This window comes from Dendrobates tinctorius, unplaced genomic scaffold (genome assembly GCF_039654945.1).
Source record: "Dendrobates tinctorius isolate UK_male_01 unplaced genomic scaffold, ASM3965494v1 ptg000157l, whole genome shotgun sequence".
In the NCBI taxonomy this organism is placed as follows: Eukaryota; Metazoa; Chordata; class Amphibia; order Anura; family Dendrobatidae; genus Dendrobates; species Dendrobates tinctorius.
The window spans coordinates 12,549,265-12,575,310 of record NW_027361824.1 but is presented as its reverse complement, the minus strand read 5'-3'; the positions used below and the strand labels follow the sequence as shown (position 1 = coordinate 12,575,310).

At 51.6% G+C, this 26,046-nt stretch overlaps 1 protein-coding gene across 6 annotated transcripts in view; it reads right to left on the bottom strand.

Moving 5' to 3' along the window:
• The window catches only part of FCHSD2 (FCH and double SH3 domains 2), a 231,382-nt gene that overhangs the window by 131,465 nt on the left and 73,871 nt on the right, over positions 1–26,046 (bottom strand). Inside the window, exon 1 of one of the 6 annotated variants that reach the window (XM_073548580.1) lies at positions 19,705–20,032. The exons of 2 other annotated variants lie outside the window; for them this stretch is intronic. In XM_073548580.1, coding sequence (XP_073404681.1) covers positions 19,705–19,755 — 51 coding nt within the window. In that variant the 5' untranslated portion in view covers positions 19,756–20,032. Of the gene's footprint in view, positions 1–19,704; positions 20,033–26,046 lie in introns of those variants that run through there. 3 more of the 6 variants (XM_073548578.1, XM_073548583.1, XM_073548581.1) reach the window with 3 other exon arrangements.

The window sequence follows — 26,046 nt, the reverse complement described above, 5'->3', positions numbered from 1 at the left end:
TGGATGACTATGGACTGTGCATTATACTACATGGATGACTATGGACTGTGCATTATACTACATGGATGACTATGGGCTGTGCATTATACTACATGGATGACTATGGGCGGTGCATTATACTACATGGATGACTATGGGCTATGCATTATACTACATGGAGGACTATGGGCTATGCATTATACTACATGGAGGACTATGGGGCGCATTATACTACATGGAGGACTAAGGGGCGCATTATACTACATGTAGAACTATGGGGCGCATTATACTACATGGAGGACTATGGGGCGCATTATACTACATGGAGGACTATGGGGCGCATTATACTATATAGGGACTATTATAATATTCTGAGGGCTATTTGCAGGCTTTTATACTATATGCAAGCAGTTGTTCAGTGTGAAGGTTTGTGTGGGGTCCATCATACTGTGTGGAGGGCTGTGTGTGGCCATTATACTGTATATAAGCCCACTATACTGCATGGAGGGCTGTATGGTGGAGGGGGCACAGTTGGAGGATCATATTGTGTTGAGGCAATCATATTTTGCAAAGGAGTTGAGGTGGGTACAGTAGGGTCATCACACTGTGCATATGGAGGAATTGACTCTTGTGTTCAGGCTCGAACTGGCCCACCGAGGTACCGTTGGATCCCTCGGTGGGCCCCGCCCCCGAATGTCACTGTCACTCACTGGTCGCTCGTACCCAGGGGCATGGCCGGCGTCAGCACCCGGCGAGATGGGAGGGCCCACTCACGCTGTCTGGGATACCCGCCGGCCGCCGCCACGCCCCCCCATGTACTGACCCCATCCTGCGCCCTCCACGAGGGACCCACGCAGTGACGCAGCCCCTTACAGCCAGCAATGATCATCGCTTCCTTCGGCTGTAATCTGTGTGCGGTGTCAGCACAGGACCTGTGATGAGGTCACAGGAGGGGAGGAGTCAGTGGTCACATGATCAGGGCGGCTGCAGGACTCTGCTGTGCTGGTCGCTTGTCATTATGGTGCTGGTCTGGATGGATGAGGTAACGTTTATGTGTGGGACAGGGGGGTCAGGGAGGGGTTTACAAGGTGGATTGTGCAGATCTGTGTGTGTACTTATGTGGGGTCAGGAGGGGTTTACAAGGTGGATGTAGTAGAGCCGTGTGTGTACTTGTGTGGGGTCAGGGAGGGGTTTTACAAGGTGGATGTAGCAGAGCCGTGTGTGTACTTGTGTGGGGTCAGGGAGGGGTTTAACAAGGTGGATGTAGCAGAGCCGTGTGTGTACTTCTGTGGGGTTTACAAGGTGGATGTAGCAGAGCCGTGTGTGTACTTTGTGTGGGGTCAGGGAGGGGTTTTACAAGGTGGATGTAGCAGAGCTGTGTGTGTACTTGTGTGGGGTCAGGGAGGGGTTTAACAAGGTGGATGTAGCAGAGCAGTGTGTGTACTTGTGTGGGGTCAGGGAGGGGTTTAACAAGGTGGATGTAGCAGAGCCGTGTGTGTTCTTGGGTGGGGTCAGGAGGGGTTTACAAGTTGTACGGAGCAGAGCCGTGTGTGTACGAGGTGTACGGAGCAGAGCTGTGTGTGTACGAGGTGTACAGAGCAAAGCCGTGTGTGTACGAGGTGTATGGAGCAGAGCCGTGTGTGTACGAGGTGTATGGAGCAGAGCCGTGTGTGTACGAGGTGTATGGAGCAGAGCCGTGTGTGTACGAGGTGTATGGAGCAGAGCCGTGTGTGTACGAGGTGTATGGAGCAGAGCCGTGTGTGTACGAGGTGTACGGAGCAGAGCCGTGTGTGTACGAGGTGTACGGAGCAGAGCCGTGTGTGTACGAGGTGTACGGAGCAGAGCCGTGTGTGTACGAGGTGTACGGAGCAGAGCCGTGTGTGTACGAGGTGTACGGAGCAGAGCCGTGTGTGTACGAGGTGTACGGAGCAGAGCCGTGTGTGTACGAGATGTACGGAACGGAGCCCTGTGTGTATGGAGCTGAGCCGTGTGTTTATGGAGCGGAGCAGAGCCGGGGGTGTACGGAGTGAATCTGCGTGTGTACAAGGTGTACGGAGCGGAGCCGTGTGTGTACGAGGCATACAAAGCGGAGCCGTGCGTGTATGAGGTGTATGGTGGGGAGCATTTATACCTCCCGAGTCCCAACTGTCCCGGATCCAGCGAGACAGTCCCGATTTTGAGAGAGAGACTGCCCCAGCCGGGAGCATACTTTCCCCGCGGGACACAGGAGTACACAGCGGAGCCCCAAGGAGCAATTTAAAACTTGCACGTAACGTTCTACCGGAAGTGACGTGCTGGAAGCTGACCAGAAATTAGGTCATTTCAGTAGGAGATTGTGACGGAACCATGGAGGCACTTCAGGGAATGCTTCAGATCCATCACCGTGTCCTCCTCTGACAGCGGACAGCGAGATCACCTTGGAATCGGGGATGTCGGCCATGTGAGCGGATCATGATATGTCCTGTACCAGGAGGCTCAGGTAGGCACTACAATGGAAGCTGGGCTGCTATAGTATCTTTATAGAATTTTTCTCTCTCTGTTCTTTCTCTCTAATCTTTTTTTTCTCTCTCTGTTCTTTCGCTCTCTGTTCTCTCTCTGTCTGTTCTCTCTTTCCTCTCTTTCTTTCTCTCTCTGTTCTTTCTTTCCCCTCTTCCTCTCTGTTCTTTCCCCTCTTTCTTTTTCTCTCTACCTCTCTGTTCTTTCTTTCCCCTCCTTTTTCTCTCTCCCTGTTCTTTTTTTCTGTCAACTCTTTTTCTCTCTCCGTTCTTTCTTTCCCCTTTTTTCTCTCCCTCTCTGTTCTTTATTCCCCTCTTTCTTTCTCTTTCTTTTTCTCTCTCTCGGTTCTTTCTTTCCCCTCTTTCTTTCTCTCTGTTCTTTTCTTTCTCTCTGTTCTTCCTTTCTTTCTCTCTGTTCTTTATTTTCTCTCTCTTTCTTTCTCTGTATCTTTCTTCCATTCTCTCTTTCTTTCTCTGTTCTTTATTTCCCCTCTCTTCTTTCTTTCATGCGTACACTACTAATCAGTAGCCTCCATCACATGAACATGTTTTGCCACAGAGCGAGTGCCCGTGTGGATCACATGTGTGTCCGTGTGATCCACACAGAGAGAAGTCCGTTTTTGGCCGTCACCACGGATGTCACACGGCATGAGTCGTGGTATGTGTTAAGGGGGAGCCAACTGAGACTTTTTCGCCCAGGACCCTCAAAAACCTGGAGCCGGCCCTGCCCAGGGGTGGGATTCAGCGGGTTCTCCCCGGTTCGGTGGAACTGGTTGTTAAAAAAGCAGCCAGTTCCCCGAACCGGGGAGATTCACAGCCGCGATCCGGTACTTTGATGTTCCTGCAGTGCAGCCGGCAAGGAGCAGGAGCAGAGGAGGACTCTTGCTCTGCTTCCTAGTCCCGCCCGCCCGCCCCGGATACCGCGCATTGATACGTCGGGTCGTTCTCTGCTCTGTCTCTGACTACTGGACAGAGCACAGCACACCCCGGAGGCCCCTGCCCCGCGCACTGATTCCTGCGCGCAGTGCGGCATTGGCGGGTAACTGGAGCTCGCTGGAGGAGTCACCGCCACTGCCCAGGCTTGTCAAGTCAATGTGAGCTGAGCCCAGGCAGCGTGACGGACCGGTGATTTGCGCACACCCGGAGGCCGGAGGAGCAGGACGGGCGGTGCGGGGCCTGGCCATCCAGGAGGCCTCAACCGCGGCCGTGGGATTACAGTGACAGTCTTCTTCAGAGTCAGACGCGTCGCAGCCTGTCGCCTGTGTATCTGGTACACAGGCCAACGCCGGGTCAGTGAGTTACTGTCTGTATGTGCTGCGTATTGGGGACCTGTGCTGCCTACTAGGGACCTGTGCCTGCCTACTAGGGACCTGTGCCTGCCTACTAGGGACCTGTGCCTGCCTACTAGGGACCTGTGCCTGCCTACTGGGGACCTGTGCCTGCCTATTGGGGACCTGTGCCTGCCTATTGGGGACCTGTGCCTGCCTATTGGGGACCTGTGCCTGCCTATTGGGGACCTGTGCCTGCCTATAGGGAACAATACTGCCTATTGGGGACCTGTGCCTGCCTATTGGGGACCTGTGCCTGCCTATTGGGGACCTGTGCCTGCCTATTGGGGACCTGTGCCTGCCTATAGGGAACAGTGCTGCCTATTGGGAACCTGTGCTGCCTATTGGGGACCTGTGCTGCCTATTGGGGACCTGTGCTGCCTATTGGGGACCTGTGCTGCCTATTGGGGACCTGTGCTGCCTATTGGGGACCTGTGCTGCCTATTGGGAACCTGTGCTGCCTATTGGGAACCTGTGCTGCCTATAGGGACCAATGCTGCCTATTGGGAACCTGTGCTGCCTATAGGGACCAATGCTGCCTATTGGGGACGTGTGCTACCTATTGGGGACCTGTGCTGCCTTTTGGGGACCTGTGCTGCCTATTGGGGAGTTGTGCTGCCTATAGGGACCAATGCTGCCTATTGGGGACCTGTGCTGCCTTTTGGGGACCTGTGCCTGCCTATAGGGAACAGTGCTGCCTATTGGGAACCTGTGCTGCCTATTGGGGACCTGTGCTGCCTATTGGGGACCTGTGCTGCCTATTGGGGACCTGTGCTGCCTTTTGGGGACCTGTGCTGCCTTTTGGGGACCTGTGCTGCCTTTTGGGGACCTGTGCTGCCTATTGGGAACCTGTGCTGCCTATTGGGAACCTGTGCTGCCTATTGGGAACCTGTGCTGCCTATTGGGAACCTGTGCTGCCTATAGGGACCAATGCTGCCTATTGGGGACGTGTGCTACCTATTGGGGACCTGTGCTGCCTTTTGGGGACCTGTGCTGCCTATTGGGGAGTTGTGCTGCCTATAGGGACCAATGCTGCCTATTGGGGACCTGTGCTGCCTATTGGGGCAGCTAATCGCACGGGTATCGGGAGGCTTTCGCTGCTAAGACCGGCAGGCAGCAACGCTGCCTGGCTGGTCCGGGCAAATTTTAGCCCCCCCTGCAGATACGAACGCTTCGATTGGCTGGGCTGTGTAGCATCTACCATGGAACTCTTGTTGGGACAAAGTGATCACTATACCCCCTACGTCAATCCTTGGGGGTGTAGATTCCAAAATGGGGTCACTTTTTAACTTCAAAGTAACACAGGTCAGATTTGCAAAAAATGGCCTGGGCATTAAGGTGAAAACAGGCCTGCGGCCCTAATGGATTAAATGAATCGTAGTGCGGAAAGATCTGCAGCATATGAACAACGGTGCAGCTTTTAGTAGAATTAGGATGCTGAAATGATGCAGATTTGGCGTGGGATATACGGCAAAAGAACCCATAGTGTAATTCCGCGGTCTCAAAGCCTAAATGTTGAGTTGTACATTACTGTATGTGGGCCCCTAAAATTAATTCCCTTGGTGGGCCCTAGACACCCCAGTCCGACCCTGCTTGTGTAATCAATGTTTTTGTGGGAACTTCTGTTGGCATCATACTTTATGTACTTTATGGGGGCAATGAAAGGCGAATCTAGGGGCTTCAGTAGGAAAAAAATTACTTTGTAAAGTCTGCAAAGTTGGGAGCTGTGGTGCTTGTGACCTCGACCAATATTTTTATTTTTTTTGGATAGTGGGGCGGGTGCAATTAGAACGTCTTCTTATGGTGCCCCATAATTTCTATGTATGTCCCTGCTGTGCAGCTGTCACCTGAACGCCAGCAATGCATTATATATAGTAGCAGAAAAATTCTCTAGTCACATCCAAAGCTGCACTCAAATGGATGAGGTTTTAAAGTGAAGTGTGTTACATATTCCCTCCAGCTACACACACCCTCCCAACCGCGGAGACACCTGCGCAGAGGAGACGCGCCGACGTCAGTGTCACACACCGAACCAGACGGCAGGTGGGAAATGGAAAGTAAAATGACTCATCCCAAGAAACGAAACTCATCAACTGATATCTGCGGGTTATAGATCTGCGGTAACGGCAGAATACACCGGATACAGAAGATGAAAGAGGACGGAGAGAATCACCGCACCAATCGGTGATACTGCACTGAAACCGGGGAGCGTTCTAATAATAATGAACGGATACATTGTAACAGGAGTAATTAGGTCTCTGTCTAGGTACACTATACTCCACTTATACTCCAGTCACAGCCGGAGCTGCATTCCAATTATACGGGCCGCCACTTGGAAGTAGTCAATACCGTTCCAATAGACATCCTCCTGTCCACGGACAATACTCTAATCACAAGGTGTCGTATAAAGGACCGCCTGCAGTCAGCGGTAATGCGGAGGAACTTGAGAACAAGTAAACCATTCTCGCACTGCGCCCCTGCAGTACAGATGAAGCATTACATCTTTCTCATTGACAATCCATTGATTTTCTGTGCAAAGGATAAACATTTGTCCTCCATAAGTGTACGGTTCTACCACAGCGCCCCTGCAGGAGCAATGAAGTACTACATCTCTTCCAGCTGTATACACAAGACGGGAGGTGAAATTTTGTCCTTGTTCATGGAATGGACAAGGCAACTGTTAGGTGGATTCATAACTGGCTTAGTGATCGGACCCAAAGAGTGGTCGTAAATGGCTGCACATCCAGTTGGAAGAATGTCTCAAGTGGGGTACCACAGGGCTCTGTCCTGGGCCCTGTATTATTTAACATCTAAATCGTTGATAAAGATGAAGGAATTGAGGGTAAACTGATTAAATTTGCTGATGACACAAAGCTAGGAGGGATAGCTAATACTAGAGAAGAGAGAGAGAGGATTCAAAAAGATTTAAATAAACTGGAGAAGTGGGCAGCAACTAACAGAATGGTTTTTAACAGGGAGAAATGCAAAGTACTACATCTGGGCAATAAAAATGAAAAAAGCATATACAGAATGGGAGGAATAGGGCTAAGCAACAGCACATGTGAAAAAGAGTTGGGTATACTAATAGATCACAGACTGAATATGAGTCAACAGTGTGATGCAGCAGCAAGAAAGGCAAATGCAATTCTAGGATGTATTAACAGAAGCATACAGTCTAGATCACGTGAAGTCATTATTTCCCTCTACTCCTCTTTGGTCAGACCTCATCTGGAATATTGTGTCCAGTTTTGGGCACCACATTTTAAAAAAAGACATCAACACACTGGAGCAAGTTCAGAAAAGAGCGACCAGAATGGTGTCCGGTCTGCAAACCCTGTCTTATGAGGAAAGGTTGCAGGATTTGGGAATGTTTAGCTAGCAGAAGAGAAGACTGAGAGGAGACTTAATAGCTATCTACAAATATCTAAAGGGCTGTCACATTGTAGAAGGATCATCTTTATTCTCATTTGCCAAAGGAAAGACTAGAAGCAATGGGATGAAACTGAATGGGAGGAGACACAGATTAGATATTAGAAAAAACTTTTTGACAGTGAGGGTGATCAATGAGTGGAACAAGCTGCCACGAGAAGTGGTGAGTTCTCCTTCAATGGAAGTCTTCAAACAGAGGCTGGACAGACATCTGACTGGGATGATTTAGCGAATCCTGCTTTGAGCAGGGGGTTGGACCAGATGGCCCAGGAGGTCCCTTCCAACTCTACCATTGTAAGGCTGGTTTCACACTAGCGTTTTTTAGCGCAGCGTGCGCGTACATGAGCCCCTATGTTTAACATGGGTGCGCATGGTCTAGCGTTTGTAAGCGTTTTTGTGCGCATGCGTTTTTTTGCAGTGTGCGCCCACACGCGCCGGACGCAACCCTGTTGCATTTTTTGTGCGCCCAACCTGTGTAAAAAAAAACGCATGCGCACAAAAGTGCACGGAACGCGCAAAAAAAAAAATCACATTACAGTCAATGGGAACGCTGGCGTGCGCATGTCAGCGTTTAAAATCGCATGCGTTTTAAGAGTTCACATGGCAACAAACTGGTTAAAACGCATGCGCATAAAATAAGCAAACGCATGCATAACGCTTGATGCATTTGGACTGCGCACGCAGCGCAAAAAAACGCCAGTGTGAAAGTAGCCTAAGATTTTAAAATTCAGACTATTTACAAAATTACGTTAATTTGAATTCATGGGAGCAATAAATAAATATATCAGTCAGGAACGAGTCTAGCTGGCAGATGCCAAGTGACGAGAGAACACATTGTGGGAACACTGCACATGTAGCCATAGTCTGCATACATGGAAAAGTCAATATAACATCCGCACCAGAGCAGCAATCACCAGCAACCTGCGGCTCCTGCTTGTTCTGTGTCTGCTGAGAAACAGCTCAAGTATTATATATTCTGAGAAATTACCGGAAATTGTATAATCATCTGATGTAGGAAAAACTAACTGCAATATACTGACTGACTTCAACTCAAAAACATTTCCCGGATCCGTACATTCCTCAAACAAGAATCTGCAAAAACCCTAATCCATGCCCTCATCATCTCCCGCCTTGACTAATGCAACCTCCTGCTCTGTGGCCTCCCCTTTAACACACTCGCACCCCTCCAATCTATTCTAAACTCTGCTGCCCGACTAATCCACCTGCCCCCCCCCCACTATTCCCCGGCCTCTCTCCTCTGTCAATCCCTGCACTGGCTCCTCATTAACCAGAGGCCCCAGAACAAGACCCTAACCATGACATACAAAGCCATCCACAACCTGTGTTCTCCATACATCTGTGACTTCGTCTCCCGGTACTTACCTGCACGCAACCTCCGATCCTCACAAGATCTCCTCTTCCCACAATCGCATACAAGATTTCTCCCGTGCTTCCCCCCTACTCTGGAACCCTCTACCACAACATATCAGACTCTCGCCTACCATGGAAACCTTCAAAAAGAGCCTGAAGACCCACCTCTTCCGACAAGCCTACAACCTGCAGTAACCACCGATCGACCAAACCGCTGCACGACCAGCTCTACCCTCGCCTACTGTATTATCACCCATCCCTTGTAGATTGTGAGCCTTCGCGGGCAGGGTCCTCTCTCCTCCTATACCAGTCGTGACTTGTATTGTTTAAGATTACTGTACTTGTTTGTATTATGTATACCCCTCCTCACATGTATAGCGCCATGGAATAAATGGCGCTATAATAATAAATAATAATATAGGAGATCAGCTAAGCAAGCATCCAGTTTACACTAACAGCAGAATAGTGAGTGCAGCTCTGGAGTATAATATAGGATGTAACTCAGGATCAGTAATGTAATGTATGTACACAGTGACTGCACCAGCAGAATAGTGAGTGCAGCTCTGGAGTATAATACAGGAGGTAACTCAGGATCAGTAATGTAATGTATGTACACAGTGACTGTACCAGCAGAATAGTGAGTGCAGCTCTGGAGTATAATACAGGAGGTAACTCAGGATCAGTAATGTAATGTATGTACACAGTGACTGCACCAGCAGAATAGTGAGTTCAGCTCTGGGGTATAATACAGGATCAGTAGATATTAGACAGGTGATATTGATCACTAGTTAGTTCATCATACAGCAGACTGTTCTCATTTGAAGCCATTTGATACAAAACCACATATTTTGTCGTTTAGCACCAGGGTAAGGACAGATTCTGGACACTTGGCTCCGTTTCCACTGTTCCTTATCTCGGTGATTTACCACCGCCCATTCCAACTGTATATGAGGAACAAAGTATCTGGCAGTTATATAAGGATACAGAAGCAATAATAAGATTCTCAGTGCCTGCTGTGAGATGTAGCCATGTAACATTTTGGCAGCCACATGTTGCAGATCTCATAGAAGTATCTGCTCATAATGCAATTGCCCCTTCACATCCTGCAAGGATAAGAAACCCACCTGCCCAAGACCAACCTCCTCCGTGGTGGACATCCACATCCAAGACACCAACATCTCCACGATGCTCAGACTATGAACAGATTGGAGGGGCTCTGCACACACCACCCCTATTATAGGACAGAACCCCCCCACCCCTGCACACGGCCTCGGAGTTTGGAGAAGTTAGAAATAAGAACAAGCAAACAATGGATTCTTCTGTTCGCAAATAAAAACAAAAATCCCAAAATCTTCCAAGGACCATGTCTTGTCACGAGTTCCCCAAAATGATGAAGTTTCACAACTCACAGGAGGCGAATCCCACACAAACTCTGGAAGAACATCCAAACTTCTAGCAGATATTGTCCCTGGTGGGATGTGAACCAAAGACCTCAGTGATAACTACTGAGCCACCAGGGGGTCCATGCCCATCTATCAGGAACAGACACAACCAGCTTAGATGACCTGTATAAGGACAGTGGGTGATAGGACAGCAGAGAATGAGTGGTAGAGAGCAATGAAGGGGTTAACGGTAAGGTCTATGGCACCGCCAGGAGTGAATAGTAGAATAAGGGGCAGGATAAGAAGGATTCTGTGACTTCCACTACACCAGCCAGAGACCACACTCTTGGCTCCTGCTTTATCATATACTACTCAAAAAAAATAAAGGGAACATAAACAGCACAAATGTAACTCCAAGACAATCACACATCTGTGAAATCAACCTGACCAGTTATGAAGCAACAACGATTGTGAATCAACTTATCCTGCTGATGTGCTAATGGAACAGAGAACAGATAGAAATGGTCAGCAATTAGCAAGACAACCCCTATAAAGGAGTGGTTCTACAGGGGGTGACCACAGACCATTTCTCTGTTCTCATCCTTTTTGGCAGTTTTGGTCACTTTTGCATTTTGTCATTGCTCTCCCCTCTAGAGGTACTGTATAGTACCATGAGGCAGTGTCTACAACCCACAGAAGTTGCTCAGGTAGTGCAGCTCATCCAGGATGGCACATCAATGCGAGCTGTGGCAAAGGGTAGATGTGTCAGTCAGCAGAGTGTCCAGAGCATGGGGCAGATACCAAGAGAAAGGCCAGTACACCAGGAGATCTGGAGGGGGCCGTAGGAGAGCAACAACCCAACAGCAGGACCGCTACCTCCTCCTTTGTGCAAGGAGGAGCAGTGCCAGACCCCTGCAAAATTATCTCCAGCAGGCCACTAACATCCATGTGTCTGCTCAAACTCAAGACTCCATGAGGGCCTGACATCCACAAGTGGGTGTTGTGCTTACAGCCCAACATCGTGATGGACAAATGGCATTTGCCAGAGATACCAAGATTGACAGATTTGACATTGGCGCCCTGATGAGGGCAGGTTCACACTGAGCACAAGTGACAGATGTGAGAATCTGGAGACACTGTGGAGAGCAATCTGCTGCCTGCAACATCTTCCAGTATGGTCGGTTTAGCAGTGGGTCAGTAATGGTGTGGGGTGGCATTTCTTTGGAGGGCCGCACAGCCCTCCATGTGCTCACCAGAGGTAGCCTGACTGCCATTAGGTGCCGGGATGAGATCCTCAGACCTCTTGTGAGACATATGCTGGTGCGGTTGGCCCTGGGTTCCTTCTAATGCAGGACAATGCCAGACCTCATGTGGCTGGAGTGTGTCAGCAGTTCCTGAATGATGACCGTATTGATGCTATGGACTGGCCTGTCCTTTCCCCAGTCCTGAATCCAATCGAACACATCTGGGACATCATGTCTCACTCCATCCACCAACGTCACGTTGCATCACAGACTGTCCAGGAGTTGGCCGATGCTTTAGTCCAGGTCTGGGAGGAGATCCCCAGGAGACCATCCGCAGCCTCATCAGGAGCATGCCCAGGCATTGTAGGGAGGTCATACAGGCACGTGGAGGCCACACACAATACTGAGCATCATTTCCTTGTCTTGAGGCATTTCCACTGAAGTTGGATCAGCCTGTACTTTTATTTTCCACTTTGAGCATCTTTCATAGTGAATTGTGGAACCATTTAATGGCTACTTACAGATGGGTGTCAGGCCTCCCATTTTTTCCGTAATAGAAGTCATATAGAATAGAAGGCAGTGCTCCAGACAAAACAAGATTAAATTGAAAAAAAAAAATGGACGTTATTGAGCCCAAGTGGCTTGAGAAAGGTTCAATGATTCGAGATGTCGACATTTGGGCTTAATATGGTCCATTTTTTCAATGTGATCTTTTCTTTGTCTCACACACATAATGGAATATACATCTACAGATGTAGCAGCACTCGGTGCAGCGCTCAGCACAACGCGCTTTGTGTTGTTCCTGCATCTGCCAGTTTCCTACGTGGCCGGTGAGCGTGGCTCGTCGTACACAGACATGAGAGCTCCTTTCATACGGCCGCGCAGTGTAACCAGGGACACAGCCTGGAAATAGCTCTCAGGAAATGACAGGTAGGACGAGAACGCGTCACAGCTACAATTATCACATTATGCTGCAGAAACATCCTGGAAAAAACACCTCGAACCGCACGACAAGCACCCAACAGCTGGCACGGAGCGGCCACAACACTCAGCTGCAGCTTTGTTACAATTGCATCCAGCCTGAAGAATCCTGTGCGTCATCAGCAGCAGCAAGATTCAGCTACAATGTATCAGCGAGCGCAAGTAAAAGGCATCACTGGGAGTCCAGACTTCCTTCTCGCGGACTCCCGCGCCTGACAGCAAGCAGAGGTCTTCGCATTCAGGAATAGGAAATCAGGAGCCAAATTCAAGGGGTTAATCACAAGGGCCGGATTCATTATTGCATTGCAGCCTCTTGTGTTTTTCGCCTGTTTTTCATTTGCGCCTCATTTTTCTATCAGTGTGAACCTTTTCTGAAGTCTCTTTTGGGTTCGCCCGTTTTTTTTAGGTTGAGGTTTTCGGGACTTTCTAAAAGTTTCCTGCCGAATCCTAAAACTTGGCAGAAGACGTTAGACAATAATTTAGAGAACTTTTTGATTTTGTGCAGAAAAAAAAAAAAAAAAAAAAAATCATGAACCGTCTGGGCCATTTTAAAGAATTCTACACAAAAAAAAGGGACAAAATCCCACAAATGGTGAATTCGGGCCCCGAGCGTCCCATCAGAGCGCACCTAGGGAATGGGGCCCCGAGTGTCCTATCACAGCGCACCTTGGGAATGGGGCCCCGAGTGTCCTATCACAGCGCACCTAGGGAATGGGGCCCCGAGCGTCCTATCACAGCGCACCTAGGGAATGGGGCCCCGAGCGTCCTATCACAGCGCACCTAGGGAATGGGGCCCCGAGCGTCCTATCACAGCGCACCTCGTTCCCATGTGCATCAGGTACATCTTCGCTAGGAGCGCTGCTCCGCAGGTAATGACTGTGGACGGACTCGCACCCTTCCAATATCCTCCTCACAGTAATCTACATGGCTCCAGTGCAGGAGCCATGAATACCCCCTACCTGCAGCCGGACCCCGGGGCCCAGAGCCGACAACCAATCTACCAGGCCATACGCTTAACCCCATAGATGCCAGACTGCTGGTACGGTCCGCTCTTAATCACTGTAATCACAATTAGGAAAGTTTTTAATAAAGTTTACGTTTCTATCCAGCCTGATCAAGAAGTCTGCCTGCTGTCAGTGAATGATTCTTGTTTACGCCCTATTATGATCTTGTACTTATAATAATAATAATTTTTTATTTATATAGCGCCAACATATTCCGCAGCACTTTACAATTCCCACAGCTGAGGGTTTGTTACAATTGTACCCAGTGTAGACGGTCCTGAGGGCCCCGGCTGCTTGCCATACAAAGCTCTGTGCCCCCTGGCACAGACTCCTGACCCAGTGCAGGGCGCCCCGGCCAGCAAAGCATGCCATGGAGGCGGCCCATTGATCGGACATCTATGGTAGATTCTATCAGTGGGAATCCAGTTGCTTGGACCCACATAGACCCCCAACACGAGATCGGAACGTTGGTGTGACCCTCAGATGGGGCCATGTGACAGATTACTTCTCACTCCGAACTGACACATTGTAACAAACTAGCAGAGACATCTGTGCTGATCTGCAGACCGGACACAACTGTAACAATTCTTCAGCTGTGAGAATCATTGGCCCTGCTCAGGTTTTCACCCTCTGGATGCCAGCAAGGATGTTGTCATTCGCTGACATCAAGCAGAGGTTTTGAGAAATTAAAACACAGTCTCTAAGAAAGTTTCAGAACTTCTCATTAAATATTGAGAAACCAAAACTCTGCACCCAGCACAAACATTAAAGGGGTAATCCGGCTGGAAAACGTTATCCCCTGTCCACAGGATGGATGATAACCTCTAGATCATGGGGTCCAACCGCAGAGACCCCATATTATGGTCACACGGAGCGCCGATGCACCCGGCCGACCACTGCTCCATTCAAATACAGCGCTGCAGCGATCCCCTAGTGAATGAACGGAGCAACGATCGAGCAAGAAGTGTGGGGGATTCCCAGCGGCTGGACGCCCCCCAATCTAGAGGGAGAAGCGCATAACCAAAATGCATCAAGCTGAAGGAAACACAACCTCCAGATGTAGCAGAGCTGAGGTTATCCAGTCAGAGACCGCTCTGCTACATTTGCCTTAAATAGACCGCTAGGGCGAAAGTGTAGGGAGAAGTACGGGGACCTGCAGACTCAGCACCAGCCGGCTCCATCACCTGCGGGGCCCCAGCAGCACGGACAGCCGGCTCCATCACCTGCGGGGCCCGAGCAGCACGGACAGCCGGCTCCATCACCTGCGGGGCCCGAGCAGCACGGACAGCCGGCTCCATCACCTGCGGGGCCCCAGCAGCACGGACAGCCGGCTCCATCACCTGCGGGGCCCCAGCAGCACGGACAGCCGGCTCCATCACCTGCGGGGCCCCAGCAGCACGGACAGCCGGCTCCATCACCTGCGGGGCCCCAGCAGCACGGACAGCCGGCTCCATCACCTGCGGGGCCCCAGCAGCACGGACAGCCGGCTCCATCACCTGCGGGGCCCCAGCAGCACGGACAGCCGGCTCCATCACCTGCGGGGCCCCAGCAGCACGGACAGCCGGCTCCATCACCTGCGGGGCCCCAGCAGCACGGACAGCCGGCGCCATCACCTGCGGGGCCCCAGCAGCACGGACAGCCGGCTCCATCACCTGCGGGGCCCCAGCAGCACGGACAGCCGGCTCCATCACCTGCGGGGCCCCAGCAGCACGGACAGCCGGCTCCATCACCTGCGGGGCCCCAGCAGCACGGACAGCCGGCTCCATCACCTGCGGGGCCCCAGCAGCACGGACAGCCGGCTCCATCACCTGCGGGGCCCCAGCAGCACGGACAGCCGGCTCCATCACCTGCGGGGCCCCAGCAGCACGGACAGCCGGCTCCATCACCTGCGGGGCCCCAGCAGCACGGACAGCCGGCGCCATCACCTGCGGGGCCCGAGCAGCACGGAACAGTATGGAATCATCAGACTGTAACAATGTATCAATCCGTTCAGCAAAGGTCGGGTTATAGCTGTACGACACATCAGACCCGGGCAAGCCTGACATGGCCTTCATTTTTGCTTACTTTTCCTGTATTTTTTGTTTGTTTTGCACCTTTTTTGTCTATTTTTTTTTACTTCTTCTGCTTTGTTTTCTGTTTACCATTTTAAAAAGTTGCAAAAATTGAGCAAATACTTCAGTCACCTCCCGGAGTGACCTTTTCTTATGCCAGAAAATTTTGTACAAATATTTTGTGCGCCATTTAAATGGATCCTTTGTCTTTTTGCTATAAAATGGTTACAAATAAATAAATAAAAAGGTAAAAAGACAAGAACAAAAAGCATTTAGTGAATCAGCACAAAATTAATAACCCGTGTGCGCCGCAATTTTGAAGACTGATGATAAAGACGGCAGCTAATGACAGAAGATAAAAAAAGAGGGACTTAAAAAACAAAAAAACGAAAATAATTATAACGGCATGCGCTCATTAAGTTTTTGTTGTGTTTGTTTGGGGCAGAAACTGATTAGAAACTCTCCAAATCCTCCTGAAAAGGTTGTAGTTTGCACTCCAAAAACTCAGCAAAATGACAGGGTGCGCAGAGCCTGGGGGCAAAGGGGGGCGCGCTCAGAGCCTCGGGGCAAAGGGGGGGTGCGCAGAGCCTGGGGGCAAAGGGGGGCGCGCGCAGAGCCTCAGGGCAAGGGGGGGGGTGCGCAGAGCCTGGGGGCAAAGGCGGGGGTGCGCAGAGCCTGGGGGCAAAGGGGGGCGCGCGCAGAGCCTCGGGGCAAAGGGGGGGGGTGCGCGCAGAGCCTCGGGGCAAAGGGGGGGGTGCGCAGAGCCTGGGGGCAAAGGGGGGGGTGCGCAGAGCTTGGGGGCAAAGGGGGGGGTGCGCAGAGCCTGGGGGCAAAGGGGGGGGGTGCAGTTGTATCATATAGCCAAAATAGTTCCTTGGGTAATTCACAGTTGTAATCCACTGCTCGTATCATTGCTTTTAATACTAGTAATATCAATCTTTGTCATTAATCTGCATCTGCTGCTGACACCTCTTCATGGCCGCAAGAACAAGTTTGGGATTAGGAGTGACGCTCTGGACATCCAGGCCTTTAGGGATCATTCAGATGAGTATTATCGTCCCTATTTATTTTTTTATGGCCAGGAGACAACTTTTTTACTCGCCCTTCTGAACCCCCGGCCTTAGGGCGAGCGGCCGCCCATTCGGTAGTGATAGGATACTCTGTGGATCAGCACAAATCACACACAGAAGTGGAACCTGTATATATGAGACGTCTCCAGAAGACCCCTCTCTTCTGTAGGTCCCAAGAAATGGATCAGTACAATGGGGAAAGTTACCGTCCCTGCAATGTGCTAAACATGGCACAACCTCCCGCGAGTGGATGTCCGGTCCTTAGTGAGAACCTGTGCACCATTTATTTCTGCAAATCATCGGTTATAACACAGCAGCGTCACAGCGGACCTGCCGCGTCTAGAGAAACACGACATTTCTAACGGCCCGTGCACCATTCGGCCATTCATGAATTTGTGCATCTTATGATAATATCAATAAATCTTCCAATGCATCAAATGTCAAAACTGATCCCTGCTGCAACCAAGCAAACAATCCACAGGCAAACGTAGGTGTCCGGAATAAGACCACAACTGCAAGACCTGGCGGCGGCTCTGCTGACGTTGGGTCATCAGCACCGAGGGGACGTGGGCCAGAAAGCTGCTGACATCTGCAGGCCCAGGGTGCAATCATCTGCAGCGTAGGGGAAGACTGCTGCATCCTGCAGGCCCCACCACTCCACACCACTTCCTATAATCCCTGCGCATACAGTCTGCAGGTCACAGGGAGATTAATTCAGATGGCTGCGATGTGGAAGCTGAAGCCTGGAGAGATCAAGACTGGGGAAAGATGCTGCAGATTAGAATCCCTGGATGTAACCGACTGTTACACTGGATCAAAGGGGAAACTGCGGCTACTCTACAGAATGAAGGAAGACCCGGCAGCCACCGCCAGCCTGCAGGACGGGAAGACCCGGCAGCCACCGCCAGCCTGCAGGACGGGAAGACCCGGCAGCCACCGCCAGCCTGCAGGACGGGAAGACCCGGCAGCCACCGCCAGCCTGCAGGACGGGAAGACCCGGCAGCCACCGCCAGCCTGCAGGACGGGAAGACCCGGCAGCCACCGCCAGCCTGCAGGACGGGAAGACCCGGCAGCCACCGCCAGCCTGCAGGACGGGAAGACCCGGCAGCCACCGCCAGCCTGCAGGACGGGAAGACCCGGCAGCCACCGCCAGCCTGCAGGACGGGAAGGCCCGGCAGCCACCGCCAGCCTGCAGGACGGGAAGGCCCGGCAGCCACCGCCAGCCTGCAGGACGGGAAGACCCGGCAGCCACCGCCAGCCTGCAGGACGGGAAGACCCGGCAGCCACCGCCAGCCTGCAGGACGGGAAGACCCGGCAGCCACCGCCAGCCTGCAGGACGGGAAGACCCGGCAGCCACCGCCAGCCTGCAGGACGGGAAGACCCGGCAGCCACCGCCAGCCTGCAGGACGGGAAGACCCGGCAGCCACCGCCAGCCTGCAGGACGGGAAGACCCGGCAGCCACCGCCAGCCTGCAGGACGGGAAGACCCGGCAGCCACCGCCAGCCTGCAGGACGGGAAGACCCGGCAGCCACCGCCAGCCTGCAGGACGGGAAGACCCGGCAGCCACCGCCAGCCTGCAGGACGGGAAGACCCGGCAGCCACCGCCAGCCTGCAGGACGGGAAGACCCGGCAGCCACCGCCAGCCTGCAGGACGGGAAGACCCGGCAGCCACCGCCAGCCTGCAGGACGGGAGGACACGGCAGCCACCTCCAGCCTGCAGGACGGGAGGACACGGCAGCCACCTCCAGCCTGCCAGAAAGACAAGCCTGTCAACAGCTGCAGGCCCAGGATGGAAGAACCTGCATTCATCTGACAGGACGGCATGGATCAGAAGCAGAAACTGCAGCAACCAGGCGGCTGCGAGTCCAGGGGTGACACAATGTATAATGACAGGGCAAAGGACAGGTAGATACAATGTACCAAGATCATCAGCAGCAGGAAATGTCCATGTAGTTACGATATATGGAAAACCATCACAATGCAAAGCTCAGGAAAGAATGCATCATCATCATCATCCTTCTGCTGCAAAACTGTAGGCAGTTACAATGTATCAGACATCATGATACTCTGGAACTGCCTGGACTTTTGAAGGGGTTTGTTTTGATACATTATAATCACCATCATGATGCAGTTTCCAAGCAGTTACAATGTATCTGTGCGCAGAACACTGAGCTGTTACAATGTATTATCCTCCATCTCCAAAATCCCAGGTAGTTCCCCATCATCCTTCCAATGTGCAGGAATTTACACCCCCCAGGTAGTGATAAAGGATCATCTGTCACAATGTATCCTCCCCCTCCTGCAGGTAGTTACACTGCATCCTCCCTCTCCTGCAGGTAGTTACACTGCATCCTCCCCCTCCTGCAGGTAGTTACACTGCATCCTCCCTCTCCTGCAGGTAGTTACACTGCATCCTCCCTCTCCTGCAGGTAGTTACACTGCATCCTCCCTCTCCTGCAGGTAGTTACACTGCATCCTCCCTCTCCTGCAGGTAGTTACACTGCATCCTCCCTCTCCTGCAGGTAGTTACACTGCATCCTCCCTCTCCTGCAGGTAGTTACACTGCATCCTCCCCCTCCTGCAGGTAGTTACACTGCATCCTCCCCCTCCTGCAGGTAGTTACACTGCATCCTCCCCCTCCTGCAGGTAGTTACACTGCATCCTCCCCCTCCTGCAGGTAGTTACACTGCATCCTCCCCCTCCTGCAGGTAGTTACACTGCATCCTCCCCCTCCTGCAGGTAGTTACACTGCATCCTCCCTCTCCTGCAGGTAGTTACACTGCATCCTCCCTCTCCTGCAGGTAGTTACACTGCATCCTCCCCCTCCTGCAGGTAGTTACACTGCATCCTCCCTCTCCTGCAGGTAGTTACACTGCATCCTCCCTCTCCTGCAGGTAGTTACACTGCATCCTCCCCCTCCTGCAGGTAGTTACACTGCATCAGGCAGAACACCGAGCTGTTACAATGTATCATCATCCCCCTCATGGAGCAGATCCCTGCTTATTACACCCATCACTCAGCCATTGGGGGTGCACCATGTGTCACTGTCCTGCAGAGAAACTTCAGGCTGCTCCAATGGATCAGGTGGGACACACCATGCTCGGGACATGCAGGGTTAAATGCTGGCAATGCCCCCTGACTCCTGCCTGCATGTGTCCAGCCCTGGGCAGCTTCTCTGCACACAGACATCATCCAGGGCTCCCATGTATCAGCCTGGTGTCAGGTCGGTGCAGTGTCAGCTGCAGGCTCCTGTACAGCACAGCACACACACAATGCACATGGAATGCAGCGCACACAACAATGCATGCAGCATGGGGAGGGACAGGTCAGCCCCCCCATCCCGATATTGGCCCCTTCTCTCCCTCCTCACCTTTCTTGGAGGGGGCTGCATGGTGCTTGAGGAGGGCCGAGAAGCAACCATAAATCCCAGGGGTGGTGGTGTGAGAGGTCCGGGGGGCAGCCTCCCTCCTTCCCCGGGCTCCTCCAGCTCGGGGGCCAGGCAGGGAGGTGATGGGCAGCTGCTGGCTGGCTTCTTTGTGTCAGGAGGAGCAGACAGAGCGCAGGAGTCCAGGGGGCTCCATGAAGGGCCGACAGACTGGAGACTGGGCACAGCAGACACACAGCCGGGGGAGGAGGGGAGGAATGGCCAATGGTGGGGGAGGGGGCAGCCAGCGTGTAACAGGAGCCCGGGGAGGAGAGAGGGGCAGGCCTGTGTGCACTGCGGTCTAAGCTCCACAGCGCCACCTGGCGGCCACAGCGGGGTACAGCGCCACCTGGCAGCCACAGCGGGGTACAGCGCCACCTGGCGGCCACAGCGGGGTACAGCGCCCAGGACAGGCCGGCCACAGGGGCAGGTAACGCCTCATGACCGATCACAAAATGACTCCCTCCATTATAGGTTATGAGGTGTTGGATCTCTAAAAAGCAAAAAAAAAAAAACTGTATTTGATGTAAATGAAGGGAGACGACCCCGAGACCATAATCCCTGTAATGTATGTAAATAAAGAAAAAAGGACGAGCTGACCTCAGTACGAGTCACGATAAAACCTGTAAAGGATGTGAACAACAACAAAAAAGAAAACAGCTGACTGACATGAAATAAACCCGAAAGGAATCGCCGGCAATAATCTGCATCAGACGCGCTAAAGATCCAAAACGCGTCACATACCTGTATTATATATGAATGAAGCTCAAGGAAAGGCCGCACCAACCCCGATAAGCATCACACAGGACAACCCATGTCAGAAATAAGCTAAAGATCACAACCTGCAACAGAGAAGAAGCAAGGGAGGAACCCAGCCCAAAACGCGTCACCTAACCTGCATCATCAATGAATGAAGCTAAAAAGCCAGGATGGAGCCCGACCCAGGGAACGTCTCCTATAACAATATCCTGTATCATAGATGAAAGCAAGCGTCAAGGGAACCAACCGGGGGATCATGCTGCTACTAATTTGCTAGGGAACCCGCTCCGCTGCCTCCAATCATCGGACGATGACGCAATTGACTGACAAGTGACGGGCGAGGCCGCGGCTGCTTCCACTGCTAGGCCGGCTATTGGGAACTCACAGTGACTGCATGGAATATATATACACTAAAGCAAGGGTGAAATCCAGCCGTAATCACATCTCATATAGTAACCTGGATCTATACGGAGAAGGACAGAACGCGTTTCACATAATAGCCTCACTGACAAGCAGAAGGGGAACAATGTTTTCCAGTTTCAACATCCAGGCTCCATATCTCACCATCCGCTACTGGACGTGAGACCGCCACCATTTATAGACAATCATCTTTTCCATCTCATACATAAATGTGACTTGCAGCTATTTAGCATATGATTAGTGATGCAGATTCTCGTCATGTCGCTGCATCGTTACTGCTTTGCTCCTAAACATCTAAATGATCATTTTCATTATTTTGTTGGTATTTTGTATTTCCACCTTTTGCTTTCACCACGGCCTGAATCCTTCTGCTCTCCGTCAGATTCAATCATGTCTCCGCCGACATCTGATCCCCGGTCTCTTCTACACGTTCCCCATGTTGTTGCCTCCTGGTCGCCTCACTTGGGTCTGTATACGGCTTATTCTTCATCTCTCCCCAAAGTGTTGGATTGGGGTTGAGGTCTGGGGACTGTGAGGACAATCCAGCACCTCTACTTCATTGTCATTGATCCACTTCTTTATCAATCTCGCCGTATGCTTCGGGTCGTTGTCCTGATGGAACACAATGTCGTCCTTTTCATACCCATAGTACTCGAGTGTAGGAAGTAACTCGTCCTGAAGGATATTCACATATAGCTCAGCATTGAGACCATCGATCCTGGTCAAGGACCCAATGAAACAAACCCATATCATCAGGCTTCCTCCGCTGAACTTGACAGTTCCTTCAATTTCTTGGCCCATTAGCCCCTTTTTCCCTTTTTTCTTCCAGACCCATTTGCTCCCATCAGATCCTCATCTATTGACTTTCATCTCATCGCTCCAAGTCACCCGTTCCCAATCTTCTCCTTTCCACTTTTTGAATTTTTTTTTGCAAACTGGAGCCGACGCTTCTTATGACGATATTGAAGTTGAGGCTTCTTCACCTTTTCACAGGTCACCATTCCAGACTTGTGTAATGTGAGTCACACGGTGCTTACATGGACATCTGTGATCTCACCATTATGGAACATACGAGCCTCCTCCACTGCTGTGTCTCCAGAACTGATAGTGATGAATCGACTTCGAGACTCCAATATTTTGCCTGGACGTCTACCTCTTGGCTTCTGAATGGATGGACGGAATTCATTGCGTAATCTTCCAATTATCATGGCGCTCACATGATGCAGTTTGGCAGTTTTCTTGGCTGAGAGACTGCCATCGATGAGCTGGATGAGACAGTTTCTCTTTTCTTGGGAAATCTTCTTCATGGCGTCACCTCGATTCAAACCTTTCGCTTGGGAATCATCCTAATAACACACTGAGCTATTACGGAATGTGAGAACAGGTTGTATTTTGTAATATTCCGGAAGAAATATTTTCCCACCACGAGGACTAAGCAGTAATAATGCAGCGACATGACGAGAATCTGCATAACTAATCATATGCTAAATAGTCACATTTATGTAAGAGATAGGCAAGATGATTGTGTATAAGATGGTGGCGGTCTCACATTGGAATCAGTAGTGGATGATGAGATATGGAGCTAAAAGTCAGAAGGTCAAATCAATGTTACCCTTCTGCTCATCAGTGAACATCAGTTGTGAATTAGGCTACAGCACGGGTTGAGTCCAACCTGAAATGTTTCTCATGTAATAACCCAAGTGATTGTATCGGATATAAATGAAGCTAAAGCACGGGTTGTCCTCCACTCGAAACGCATCTCCTACCACAACCTCTGCCAGATGTGAGTGAAACTAAAACCAGGGTTGAGATGACTACAAAACGGGTGTTAGGGCTGGCGGAACGCACCAAATTATAAACTAAGAGTAGGTGCGTTCGCAGCCCGGGATCCACCGTGCAGAGGTGGTACACTGCTTCTAGGTAATGGCGGAAGTATATAGCGGTGTGGAAAGATCACACGTGGGTTACGTCGCCCCGTGTGAACAGGAGCGAACTCTGATACTGCACAGAGCCGCACCACCGCTGAACATAAATGCCGCTGCCTGTTTAGCTCACGGAGCCCGGCTAAAGCGCGCACAGAAAGCGGCCACAGAACTCTACCCTAAGGACACGGGGTAAGAGTCCCTCTAGGCCCTCTGAGCACACGGCGTCACTGCCACGAACGCCGCTATAGACGCTGGCTATGAAGTGGAGCACGTGCACTGAGGCGTGCCGAGTCTCTGATGAGGGCTAATGCCTGACTCAACCTCAGACCTACCTACACCTAAGCCTGGGCGCTAGCAGGCTAGGTTGCACAACACATGCGTACCCAGGGTAGGGGTTTCATAATGAGTCAGTCACCAGAGACATTCATACGTGCATACATCACTCACTCCTCATAGTCTGAAATTACAGTCTATCCTAGCGCATGGCCGAGCAGCCATGCAAACCTTTTATAGCCGCGCGCGTCCGGGACCCTCCTGGCTTCTTGGATGGGCCAATCCAAACATGAGCAGGACCCGAGCACGTGACCCTCGATCTCTAATGGGAGATCACTCCACGGGCATGCTCAGTGGCCCGAAATGGGGACTGTTATGATTGAGTCACCGAGGAGGAAAAAACAAAACACAAGCTCAGCTCAGAAAATCAGAGAGGTTGGAAACTAGCGGATTGCAGACCCCTAATTCTATCACACAACTAGCAGTAGCCGTGGAGTGTTCCTACGGTGATCCTAGACACCTCGTCACAGCCGGAGATCTAAATAAGCCTAAAGAGAGAAAAGGGGAAAACTGACTGCCCCAGAGCAGACCCCAAAGCAATAGACAGCCCCCAACATATAATGACGGTGAAGCAAGATGAAAACATTAACACAGATAGAAAGATAGGTTGAGCAAACGATGGGGCCCAAGCTAACTAAAAAGGACAGGACAGAAAAGCTGCTGTATGCAATCCGAGAAAACCCTGCTAAAAATATTACCAACACAACTGATAAGCAAAAAGGACCCTGAAGGCACTAGACTTCAAACCCTATATCAGCACTCAGAATATTCTGAAAGCAGAGCAAAAGAGAACACTGATCAAGGAAAAAGAATCCAGCACACCCCCGGCCGGGGATAGCTGAACTCAAAAAACAAGGTAAACAAAACCAAAACTAATAAGTTCAATAGCAGAGCAAAAACTTATCTTTGGGAAGCAGGAATCAGACTGGTCTCCAAGAATCCAGCAGAGCAATCACCAGCGACTCAGAAGGGAGTCAGCTGCCTTATATCCAGTCTGAAGTTCCCGTTACCCAGTCACAATCCACCTGATCAGGTGTTTGGTTTCTTTCATCCAAATCAGCCTCACTACCTTCCTTCACCAGAAGAGGGAGATCCTCGGACACAAAAGATGAATGAACAGATGAGCTCACAACAGGGGATTTAGTCCCTGGAGAATCTCGCTGCTGAGCAGCATGCATTGCCATAGCTGTGCCAGAGGTGGCAGCAGCAAGCAAACCCACAGAGCTGGTCTGGGCAGAGCGCCGGGACCGACGAGTTTGCTGAGCAACCTCCTCTGCGGCTGGGGAGGAATGGGAGACTTCCGGGAGCAGGGCTCGGGATTCCTGCTGTCCAGCAACAGGAACCCGACGCCTAAGATTACCCCCCCCTAGGGCCCCCCCTCTCTGAGCCTCGCTTCTCTAAAATTCCGCAATGAGAAGTGGAGCGTGGATGTTCTCCACCGGCTCCCAGGACCGAGCCTCTGGACCATGACCCTTCCAATCCACCAAATAAAACTTTTTTCCCCGCATCACCTTGCATCCCACAATGGCATTGACCTCAAACTCATCAGACTACAGGTCTGATGTCCCGGCAGGTGGCTCAGAAAACCAGGACATGTGAACCGGCTTAAGGAGGGACACATGAAACGTGTCAGGAATAGCCAAGTGTGGTGGAAGGGCCAGGCGGTAGACCACAGGATTGATCTGCTCGAGGACCTTGAAAGGGCCAATATAGCGCGGTGCGAACTTAGCGGATTCAGCCCACAGCCTGATGTTTCGGGCAGAAAGCCACACTAAGTCGCCAGGGGCGAAGGTCGGAGCAGGACGCCTGTGTGCGTCAGCGGAGGCCCTCATTCTCTCTTTGGAGGCTTGGATAGCATCCTGCGTGCCTCCACCGCTCAGTCTGCAGTCTGCCACCCTAGAGTCGGTGGATGACACGGGCATGGGCACGCGCGGATGCTGACCGTAATTTAAGAGGAATGGGGTCTGACCGGTGGAGTCGGCCACAACGTTGTTCAAAGCGAACTCCACCCACGGCAGCAAGGATGCCCAGTCATCCTGCCTGACCGAGACAAAATGTCGCAGATATGTCACCAGGGTCTGGTTGGCTCTCTCAACCAACCCGTTCGTCTCGGGATGATAGGCCGAGGAGAGATTTAGCTCGATGCTGAGCAGAGAACAGAGCTCTCTCCAGAACCGAGATGCAAACTGAGGACCCCGGTCGCTGACAATCTTATCCGGCATGCCATGCAGGCGGAAGACATGTTTAATAAACAACGCTGCCAGGCCCCGTGCAGAAGGTAGCCGCGAGAGTGGCACCAGATGCACCATCTTGGAGAAATGATCGGTGACCACCCAAATGACGGTGCTGCCACTGGACTTGGGCAGACCCACCACAAAGTCCATACTGACCATCTCCCATTGCCTGTCTGCTACCGGCAGAGGATAGAGTAACCCAGTGGGCCGCTGCCGAGAGGACCGATTCTGGGCGCAAGAGACGCACGCCTGAATATAGTCCCTGACGTCACGGGCCATATGTGGCCACCAGTACGTCCTCGCCAGAAGCTCAGAGTTCCGTTTGGTCCCAAAATGTCCACCCACCCTGGACAAATGAGCCCAAGAGAGGACTTCCGGTCGCAGATGAGCAGGGACAAAAGTCTTGCTCGGAGGTACAGACTGGAGGGCGACCGGAGCCACGGTCCTCAGGCTCTCAGATGGGACTATCAGCCGAGGCTCCTCCTCCTCTGATGACACCATGGAGCGGGAGAGAGCATCGGCCCGGACATTCTTCTCCCTGGAGAGAAAATGCAGGGTGAAGTGGAATCGGGAGAAGAACAAAGACCATCTGGCCTGGCGAGAATTCAGCCGCTGGG